Raw genomic sequence first — 10258 nt, 5'->3', positions numbered from 1 at the left:
AACTATCAGCGTATGCACTGGTCTTTCTGAACTGTGATGAATGGGTATGAAGTATTACTTGTGTATGCTCTCAGCTCTGAGTTTCGTCGGTGTCTCGGGATTGGTACGCGAGCCCGGCGCTTAGACGCGTTCCGAAGCACCACTACGTAGTCATTCTGAAGGTTTCGCAGGATGCCTCTACGCATGGACTGCAGACAGACTATTGTCAGCAGTAGTCTGTATTGGTCCCACCGAGACTATCCGCGATCGGGTCTGCGCTATCTATGCCTGCAGTGGCCGAGAAAAAGTCACCCACTACAGGTTCCACAGCCAGAGAAGGGAGGACAGCTCCCAATCTCGCATAAATACTAGGCTATTCGTGATCAATAGGTATTATGTATGTATCCTTTTTATACAAGTACTAGATCGTAACTGACACGGACGACGAACACAAGAGAGGGGAGCACAGTGAGCAGCGTCAAGCAGAACAGCATCTTTATGCATGTATCACGTATCCAGTCCGGACGAACCATCTACTGCCCGAACGCAGTCGCAAGGAAGTGCTCAATCTGCTTCTTGTGGATCGCCTTGCTGCCCGTCGCGACGGAGCTCGTGGGCTCGCGGCCCGCGTAAAGCGGGTACTTGCCCTTGTGGTGCTTCGTCTCGTTGGCGGCGGTGAGGATGCGGGGCGCGACGTAGCTCCATGCGCCGTTGTTAAGCGGCTCCTCCTGGCACCAGAGAATGTCGGCGTTGGGGTACTTGTCGAGGTGAGGCGTGATCTGAGAGCAAATATTAGCGTAGTGTCCATGTATAATCCCATGGGAGTACCCACCAGATCGTAGGGGAAGGGAGAGATCTGCTCGACTCGGCTTATCACCACATCATTGATGCCCTTGTCCTCACGTTCCTGGAGGAGGGTGTGGTAGACCTGACCTGCACCGACTGTCAGAGAGAAGCCGCAAAGGCCCGAGAGATGAAGGAGACGTACCGGTGCAAAGGATATGACGGCGGATGTGCTCAGGCGCGACAAGGTTCTCCGGGTGGGAGTCAGGGATGAAACGCTGGAACGACGTATCGCCGACCATCTCCGAGAGGTCAGAACGCGCCTTCGGGTGACGGAGGAGCGACTTCGAGAAGAAGACAACGAGGGGCTTGCGGAAGTCACGGTGGATCTGGCGACGGAGAACGTGGAACTACAGGACGCGAGTGAGCCCAACCTACAACTGTACTAGTGTTAAGAAGTATACGCACGTAGTTGGCAGGTGTGGTCGGGTAGACGATCTGCATGTTGCAGTCCTGGTGCTGGCGCTCGATCTTCTCAGGAGAGGGGTAGATGTGCGGGTGATCGTCACAGAGCTGCAAGAAGCGCTCGATACGTCCACTTGAGTGCTCAGGGCCCTGGCCATCGAAACCGTGCGGTAAATTCACAACGAGACCGGTGCGCTGGAGCCACTTGCGCTCGCCAGAGGCAATGAATTGGTCGATGATACACTGCGCGTTGTTCGCGAAGTCACCGAACTGCGCCTCCCAGATGGACAGGGAGTCAGGCGAGACGAGCGAGTAGCCGAGCTCGAAGCCGAGACATCCGAACTCAGACAGAGACGAGTTGCAGACGACGAAGCGCGCCTGGTTAGAACCAAGGTCGTTCAGCGGCACGTACTGCTGCTCGTTCTCCTGGTCGTGGATGACGGCGTGACGCTGCGAGAACGTACCACGCTCGACATCCTGACCAGACACACGGACGTGAATCTTCTCGAGCGCGAGGGACCCAAACGCGAGAGCCTCAGCGGTTGCCCAGTCGATGTTCTTGCCCTCATCGACAGTCTTGCCGCGGTTCGTCAGGATACGAGCGAGGTTGCGGTGAGGGTGGAAGCCGTTGGGGAACGAAGAGATGACCTTTCCAATGTGCTTGAGGGTCTCCTCGTCGGTGCCAGTGGGACGAGTAGGCAACGTCTTCTCTGCAAGCTCCTTGGGCGAGGGGAAGCCAGGCCATGACGCTGAGAGCCACTCCTTGCTGGAAGGAACGTAGTCCTTCGCACCACTAGCAGCGTTTTCGAGCGTGCCCCACACCCACTTCTTGTGCTCGTCGATGTCCTTCTCGGTGAAGGTTCCGCGGCCGACCAGGAACTGAGTGTACTTCTGGAGCGTGGTGGGCTGCTTCTCGATTGCCTTGTACATGCGTGGCTGCGTGAAGCTCGGCTGGTCGGTCTCGTTGTGACCGTGGCGACGATAGCAGACGATGTCAACGACGACGTCCTTCTTCCACTTGGCGCGCCAGTCGGCGGCGAGCTGGCAGACGAAGTTGACCGCCTCGACATTGTCGCCGTTGACGTGGAAGATGGGGGCGTCGATGGCCTTCGCGATATCCGACGGGTAGGGGGTCGAACGGGCGAAGCGGGGATCGGTCGTAAAGCCGATCTGGTTGTTGACAATCAGGTGGATAGTGCCTCCAGTGCCGTAGTTGGGGAGGTGGTGGAAGCCAATCGTCTCGTACACGACACCCTGGCCAGCGAACGCGGCATCGCCGTGAAGCAACACCCCCATCGCCGTCTCGTGGTTCTTCTCGTCCTGCTCGAAATGCTGGAGAGCGCGCGTCTTTCCGAGAACGACGGGGTCCTCTGCCTCTAGATGCGACGGGTTCGCGACGAGGGACAATGCAACCTTCTTACCGGAGGGTGTCGGTCGCACGTAGTTGGCGCCCAGATGGTACTTGACGTCACCAGCGGGGAAGTCATCGTCCTCAGCAGTTCCCGAGAACTCGTTGAGGATGGCCTCGAGCGGTTTCCGGATGACGTTCGCGAGGACGTTGAGACGACCACGGTGAGGCATACCGATCGTGACGTGCTTGACGCCGTGCTCAACCGAACGATCAATGAGCGCCTTCATACCAGGGATGAGAGACTCGCAACCCTCGAGGCCGAAACGCTTCTCGTTCGGGTACTTGCTCGCGATAAACTTCTCGAACGAGTCCGACCAGATGAGACGGTCCAACACCATCCGCTTCTCCTCCACCGTGTAGTTCCATGGCTTGGGGATCTCGACACGTTCCCGGATCCAGTCGCACTGCTCCTTGTCGGGGATGTGGACGTACTGGATACCGATGGCACCGCCTGCGGACGCATAAGACATCAGTGGCTATATGTCTCCAAAGTCGCGAAAACTCACAATATATGCGCTTGCAAACCTTGATGATCTCTCCCAAACTCATCGTTTTCCTGTCCTCCGTAGCGAAATGGGGCAGGATACCAGGACCAAGCGTGATTTGCTTCTCAAGGTCGCGCTCGGTAAAGCCATAGCGACTGAGCTCGAGCTCAGGCGGATGCTCAGGGTTGAGATCGGGGTCGAGGATGCCGAGCGGGTCCAGATCAGCGACGTGGTGACCGCGCACTTGGTATGCGCGCACAAGCAATTGAACCTGGCACGCGTCAATGCGGTGGGCTCTGCAAAGGTATTCTCAGACGTACCTTCAAGTGGTCGTCGAGCTCAGCACCTCCATTTGCGTGGAGCGCAGGGGCACCATCGGCAGGAGTAGGGACGAGATTGGGGGGAGGTTGGAAAGCCTTGAAGCTGGGCAGGCCCTTGTCCATGCCAGAAAAATAGACATCCCAGGATGCGTGCACAGACTTGGGATCCTGTCTCCAGAGTCTGTACATCTCCTCGACGTAGTACGTGTTCGTGCCATTCGCGAAAGGGTCGTTAGGAGAAGGAGGCTGCGCGGTCGCAAGCGAGCGGACGAAGGGCTGCACGCCGTAGCGGTAGCGCGACCCGTGCAGGGCCTGCACGACACGGGGGAGACGGGCGAGCCTGTGCATCCTGCTAGACGTCGCTCGTGGTGGTGGAAAGGAGAGAAAGCGGGGGTCGTGAACAACGACGTGGACGAGGGGAAAGGTGATGACGAGCTGCGTCCGTTTTTGGGAGGATCTCAGTCGGTGCACTGCGCCGATGTTTCGGCCGGCGTTTAACTGTTCCGCTGACTTCCGCTGCTCCCCGTGGGCCGTCCTCTCCCTGATGGCGAATTACGATTTATTTTCTGATTGGTTGGGATAGAGTTTGTACATAGCGATGAACGACAGGATTCTACACGAAGAGCGGCACCCACATACAAGGTTTCGGTACATCGAACGTTGAATAGACAGCAGAAACAGGGTCATAGAGATTGGAATCACATTGAAATTCCGACGAGCCAAGCTCCGAATCCGAGCGACGGGCTTGCGAACGGCCGGCCGACAATCAGGTTGAGCAGCTCATAAAGCCATAGCGATGCCGATGAGCGTCGGCCAGAAGACGAACACGCTCTGAAACTTGAGGTACTCCATGTCGACAGTCGTTCGCTTGCGAATGCTTGCAACACCCGCGTCAGAAAGCCGATGACCTCGCATGCGTGAGTCCAAGCCTTGGTCTTCGTAAGTCGAGACTGAGGGCGCTGTCGCAGAAGGAGAAGGAGAGATGGTGGACGGTGTCGGTTTGAGCGCAGAGACTACTGTAGATCCAGGAAGAACGAGTGTGAGCATGGGCGTGACGTAGACGACGTTCGGGTCTGTCGCGTTGTAGTCATCGATGGAGGGTCCGTCGAGGGGGTACAAGTTTGTCATGCCAGTAATCGTGAAGTCGGCACTGTAGATGGTGACGGCTGGTTCCTGGCAGATGAACCGGATGTGGCTGCGAGAGGTGAGGCACCGCTTTCGTGCATGTAGAGGGAAAAGATACGCACTAGTCTGAGCCGTTGTGCCGCCACGATGGAGATATCCACACGTCTTGCGATAGACTTCCCGGATCGATCAGATCGGCGAGAGTCACTACGTAGTCCTACCATCCTGATTAGTCCAGCTGCTTGCCCCAGGCAGGGAGGGTCGAACTCGGTAATGCGGGCATCACACGAATGCCTCGAAATGTGTGATCACTTCCGAGTCTTTATGGCACCGAGCGGTGCGGTGCTCAAATCGCAACTCTGTATCCTCGTCTAACGGTCGGTGGAACATCTTTGCGCATGAGTGCCTCTGTAACACTTCCTTCTTCACGGGCGGACAGCATATTGGCGCGACTAAACATGCAACGCGTCTCCTCGACATCAACACTGGGACGACTTGAGTGTGCATATATGCGCCCATCTCTCGGTCAACTCGCTCGAAGACCCCAAGGCCTGATGACGTGACAATGAAATATCCGCTCCCGTGTGTCTCAGCCTCGTAAGAGGTCAAGGGACTTTGATTCAACGAAGTATGCCGGCTAGAGACCGCGTCCGCCCAATCTCCAGAAAAGTAGCAACAAAACCGCCGGGTCTGTTCCAAGGACCTTATGCCTTACAAGGGAGCAGGTATCGGGGACGTACCTCGCCGACATAGAGATCAATCTTGACGAGACCCATCTCTTCCACATAGGGCTGTGTGCCGTCGTCGACCCACTCGACCGTGTTCATGCGCCCGGCAGTGAAGATGGTACGAGAGTATGGCGATGTAGGATAGATATTCGCAGAGACAAGCTGGACGATGAGTAGTGCTGTACCGAGCAGCCGCATAGTGCCAGTGAAGAACATGTTGGCGAGTCTAGCCAAGGATGGCGTCGCGTTCGAGGGAGGAAAGAACTTGCTTCGCACTATTGTTGCAATCTGTTGTGTGAGATGGCGTAGAACGGGATGTTGACAGTTGAAGTCAAAGGCTGCGCTAGAGATGATGTAGATGAATAAAGTTAACTTCGAGATTGTGGTATTGCGTATGGCGCTTGAGCGCTTATCAAACCTCCGTCCGCCATAACTTCTCCTCTGGCACTTCAATGGAGCTTCGCGTTGTTGGCGAGTAATTACAGCATCCGATGTCTTGAAAGGAGCGGGTAAATTACCCGAAGAGACCAGATCGCAATAGACAGTCCAACAACATCTAGTAGAATACACCATAACGGTACAGCATGCATACAGAGGGGAACCGTCTGATGGCACATATATCTACAGCAGGGAATACATCAAAGCAAACAAAGCGATACAACCATGACCTCAGCAAACACAACCCCAATCCTCCCTGATATCTATGCCGTGCCGTAACTCGGCCACCGCCCCTTTCGCGGCGATGGCTTCAAAGGTATGCCCTCACCAGCCTCCTCTTCCGGCGCGAAGTTCACCATGGTATCTTCCTCGCCCTCCCCGTAGCCAAAGTCCTCATCCATCTCGAGATCTTCGTACGCCCAGCGCACGAGCACGCTCTCACCTACCCGCCACCGTCCCAATCGCGGATGCGCCTTGACGAAGCGCGTCACGTACTGGCGAACCCGGGCCGGCGGGTGCCAGGCAAGGTACGTGAGGGTCACGACGGCCGTGAAGGACGAGAGCAGAAGGATCATTGTCGATCGTGCTGTGTGCCCGGAGAAAGGGTGTGCGTCGACGAGCTCCTCCGGCTGGCCGTCGGTGGGAGATTCATCGTCTGTCGGGGGGGTGGTTTCGTCTTCGGAGTCTTCAGGCGGTTGAGTAGGGCGGTCCTTGCTAGGTAGGGGCTTCGCACGCATGGAGGCACAGGCATGCCGAGAGCGCCATTGGAAGGTGTGCGTGCCGTTCCACGTCCAGGAGTAGGTCGGGGCAGTGGGCTCATCGGCGGCAGTGTCGCAGACGAACTGGAAGTCCGCCTTCTGTGCGCCGTAAACGTAGTATCCGCCGTGCAGACGGATATGTAGAACGTGGCCTGTGCGGTGCTAGAGTCAGAATCGGTGTGTCGCCGCTATATTTGAGATGCGATAAGCAGCTTACGGTTCGGATTATCGCGAGGTGCTACGAATTGTGCGGTTATGTTCACACCAGGATGGTAACTGGTAACGTTCGGCAGATTCATCGCGCCTGCAACGGGAACGACCTGCAGTACCCGGGGCTCTTCACCTTCATGACGGGGGCGGCGGTTGGATACTGTCATGCCGAGAGCGCATCAGGCTATATCGGAAGCAAAAGAGGTTAAAGAACGTACCAGTCTGGCATATCCATGTCCCGGCCGGACACTGGTGATTCAAAGCGTCAAGTAAATGCCATGGCGTGTGACTTGGAGGGGGAAGCGGACGCCGTGGCAAAACAATCGCAATCGAAAAGAACACACGACCAACCCAGACTGTTCACGAACCTGTTCATGTCCCGGCAAAGCTTCATCCCTCTTCAGCGGCGCCTTCAAATCAATGCGGTATGATGTCTTCGTGACCGTCGGGGGCGTCCTTCGCTCGAACTCCACCGACCAGCCTCCATCGTTCCCGTTCAAGACTGGGCACAGGTCAAACTCATGGCCGTCCAGGCTGAACGCGCACTGCTCCACCAGGTTCTTCAGCCTCATGATTCCATTCACCGTCGGGGTGTCCGCAGCCCAGGCAAGCTGCACGACGAGCACGAGGAGGACGAGAGCTGCGAGCAGGAACATGGTAGGAGGATGTGAAGGGCACTGGTCCCACGGCCAAGGAAACCCGTCGAAGCTGAGCTCGAGGAACGAGCGTGGAGCGTCATGGATGTGCTATCTGGGTCACCGGACCGTTTGATACACCCACCTGGAGAGCCGTTGCTCCCGTCTTGCTTCGGCTCGGGGAAAGTCCAGCAAGTCCGCAGTAAAAGCATCCGATAGACCAGTTGTGTAGCCACACACCCCGCACATGCCGAACGCCCCAGGGTCGTAAGTAGAAGTTGAGGACGAAGAGCTCCCGAAACCGTCAGGCCCCAAATGATAAATCCGGTCGGTCGGGCATGAGATCTACGGCCCGGGCCGCACAAATCCCTCAACTTCCTCTCTCAACGTCTTCTCGCCTTGGTCTAAGGGTATTGAACTGCACATATATAAGAGTACTACGATGAGGGCGGTGGATCGTCCTATGATGGCGTGAATCACCTGGAAGGCATTTCAAAGCCATAGCACGCAGCTGCAGCTATACTACATCGAGCCCGCCAAGCTGGTGACATCCATATGATACTCTGTACCGTTGATGAGACTGGCTATCAGTACATAGCGCATCGCCAAAGTTCAATGACTATCATGTGGCCAAAATGACACGTTCATAGGGAACTGCGCCCTGTTGATTACCGGAAACTTAACGACGAGAAGACGGATGCGGACGCCATGGGCTTGCGGACGTGCGCTGGAGTAGCTCGGCAGAATACATAGTACGAAACTCCATGTGTCGTTATCTGAGCGGTGCGTGTTCGAGACAGGCTGAGGAAATGGCGACGGGAATGCATTGTACTCACCTCCATAGCCGAATGACAAGCCTGCTCAGAACTTACGCAAACTCCGATGGAGAAGGGGCGAGTAGAACACTGTCGGAGTATCGAGAGTGGGCGCGACCGTCCCTACGCAAACATGCTCTTGTCTGGGGTCTGCTTCACGATCAGAATCTCCTCCTGCGACCAACGGAATGCATGCGCACCTTCTCCATGTATGATGGGCATGGGCATGTGTACGCTGAAGATGCACATGAACATATCCTCAGGAAAGCCCAAGACAGTCAGCGCGCGATGGACAGCGGTATCGATGTCCATCATCTTCGAGCAGGGTCGCCTAGCTCGCGTCGGTCATGGTCCTCATGTGCATTCACTCGGGCGAGAGGAAGCCAACGGCGCGTGGGGCGAGCAGCTCTTGAAGCGTCCATCGGGGGTATGTCAGGCACTGGTGCGAAAGGCCACACGCATTTGGGGTCACTGAATGTCATGCAGGGAGACGCAGTAGACCTCGGCACGCGCGTACAGGAGATGATCGTCTTGAAATAGGTATGGCGATACAGCCAGGCTTCAACGATCTTGAGATGAATGCGAAGGTAACCGGGGTGATTGGAACGGACCGTGTTCTTGATGGCGTAACGAATATATGGGTATCGATTGTGAAGTCTTGCGGATCACGGGAAAATAGCAGGATTCATTGTTGACTCACCAGATGGTACCATGCCAAACGCTCCTGCGCACTCCTCGATACTGTCCTGCTCATATCATACAGATGACATCCCGGAACATGATCACAAAAGCTATGCAGTACAGGTCGAGCAAAAAAGACAGGAACGGTCAAGCATTGACAATTAACCCCAAGCGGCGGTTGTACTGCGTTTTGGAAGCCGTCAGCACAGAAGCTGTGATCAAGGTCAAGACACGCACCTATAGTTGACTATTAGGTGTCCATCGGTTGAGAAGGACTAGCAACTTCCTGAGCACTCGTGCAGCAACCAATGACATATAACAATCACCCACCTTGAACAGATTAGCGACGGTGTCGTCTGGGGCTGGGGAGAATGCGAGGTTGATGTAGGTGAACTGTAGCGACCAATGATGTCAGGGTTATCCCGTACCACAGACATGGTCTTCCTGTGCGCAAGACAAACGGATTAACTCACTAATGGGTCTCCCTGCTTCCATCCTAGCTCCTTCCTCAAGAATTGGATGACAGCTTGGAACCTGTTCGACGCAGTGATCTTGTAGAAGTTCTGTTTCATGATTGGTGCGTTCCCCACAGCCTTGAACCGCACAACGACTGCAATAAGCACAGGAAGGAAGACATCAATGGATATTCCCAATTCAGCGAGGCATGCCAGTCAAAGGACAGTTGATGCAGAAAGTGTCAGCTTGGGTATGCGGTCAGGGACAGGGAGTGCCCCACCTTTGTTCGCATCCTTCTTCTTGTACGTCTCAAGGGCCTCCTGGGCTTCGTGCATAACATTTCCGCCGTCAAGAGAAGTCCATGCCGAGGGCAGTGTGCGGGTATGGGGCTCTGGACTGCCGGGGAGAGCCATGGTTGAGGCTGGGATGCACACTGACAGTGCGCTCGTCCGAATCCGGGCGCTTCAGCCAACTACCTTCTAGCGCCGATGAGCCTCAGCGCTCTCAGTTGCCTTCAGGTTGTTTTCGATTCTCCAACACCGACGCCGATGATACCAACAGCATCCGCTGCTGGTTGCCTACACATAAAGCTCGTATTCAGGAGTGCACGATACGGTTCGTGCACTGGAGTCGTGTTCTCTTCCCACCCGCTGCGCTGGACATATGGCGCCACAAGGCTGTCTTCCCGCACCGGCGCAAGAAGTATGACCCGGATCTTTTGTTCAGTTCCCCCCGGAGCGGTGCGATATGCTCTCAGGTGCGTCCTCGAGGTTCAACTAAAATTGACGGAAGTAAAATAGCGGAGGACACTAAGCCCAACTGGTTCTGTCCCCACGAGCCTCGCGGACTAGAATACCGGGCTCTAGACGGGACGGGTGAAGCCGGTGAGGGCGCGTGTACCTCCACGTCCGCATTTGCTTCCGCTTCAGGACAGCATTTGTTGCAAGTTTCCTAATCGAACCTAGTTGC

At 55.9% G+C, this 10258-nt stretch overlaps 5 protein-coding genes across 5 annotated transcripts; 1 reads left to right on the top strand and 4 right to left on the bottom strand.

Annotated features, from left to right (window-relative positions):
- Positions 1-116: 116 nt before the first annotated feature.
- On the bottom strand, positions 117-3896 carry L226DRAFT_609695 (2-oxoglutarate dehydrogenase E1 component). Its single transcript, XM_067686080.1, has 6 exons — positions 3444-3896; positions 3145-3394; positions 1231-3089; positions 968-1172; positions 812-912; positions 117-758 (listed from the first exon to the last, which is right to left on the bottom strand). Exons 1-6 carry the CDS (start codon positions 3789-3791, stop codon positions 513-515), a joined length of 3009 nt encoding a protein of 1002 aa, XP_067539742.1. The 5' UTR covers positions 3792-3896; the 3' UTR covers positions 117-512.
- An 85-nt stretch (positions 3897-3981) lies between these two features.
- L226DRAFT_242918 (uncharacterized protein) lies at positions 3982-5633 on the bottom strand. The gene is made up of 3 exons (XM_067673185.1): positions 5309-5633; positions 4691-4785; positions 3982-4638 (listed from the first exon to the last, which is right to left on the bottom strand). The coding sequence occupies exons 1-3, from the start codon at positions 5510-5512 to the stop codon at positions 4224-4226; spliced, it is 714 nt and encodes a 237-aa protein (XP_067539741.1). The 5' UTR covers positions 5513-5633; the 3' UTR covers positions 3982-4223.
- A 201-nt stretch (positions 5634-5834) lies between these two features.
- On the bottom strand, positions 5835-7579 carry L226DRAFT_530997 (uncharacterized protein). The gene is made up of 4 exons (XM_067679989.1): positions 7071-7579; positions 6921-6951; positions 6710-6862; positions 5835-6644 (listed from the first exon to the last, which is right to left on the bottom strand). Exons 1-4 carry the CDS (start codon positions 7356-7358, stop codon positions 5998-6000), a joined length of 1119 nt encoding a protein of 372 aa, XP_067539740.1. The 5' UTR covers positions 7359-7579; the 3' UTR covers positions 5835-5997.
- An 877-nt stretch (positions 7580-8456) lies between these two features.
- On the top strand, positions 8457-8692 carry L226DRAFT_567339 (uncharacterized protein; the record flags this gene model as incomplete). The annotated part of the gene is made up of 2 exons (XM_067684016.1): positions 8457-8579; positions 8639-8692. The coding sequence occupies 2 exons, from the start codon at positions 8457-8459 to the stop codon at positions 8690-8692; spliced, it is 177 nt and encodes a 58-aa protein (XP_067539739.1).
- Positions 8693-8852: 160 nt separating this feature from the next.
- L226DRAFT_530994 (APG12-domain-containing protein) lies at positions 8853-9725 on the bottom strand. The gene is made up of 5 exons (XM_067679988.1): positions 9570-9725; positions 9307-9443; positions 9164-9226; positions 9071-9108; positions 8853-9016 (listed from the first exon to the last, which is right to left on the bottom strand). The coding sequence occupies exons 1-5, from the start codon at positions 9700-9702 to the stop codon at positions 8995-8997; spliced, it is 393 nt and encodes a 130-aa protein (XP_067539738.1). The 5' UTR covers positions 9703-9725; the 3' UTR covers positions 8853-8994.
- Positions 9726-10258: the final 533 nt, after the last annotated feature.

This window comes from Lentinus tigrinus (genome assembly GCF_003813185.1).
Source record: "Lentinus tigrinus ALCF2SS1-7 unplaced genomic scaffold L226scaffold_4, whole genome shotgun sequence".
In the NCBI taxonomy this organism is placed as follows: Eukaryota; Fungi; Basidiomycota; class Agaricomycetes; order Polyporales; family Polyporaceae; genus Lentinus; species Lentinus tigrinus.
This window is presented reverse-complemented; position numbering and strand designations above follow the sequence as displayed.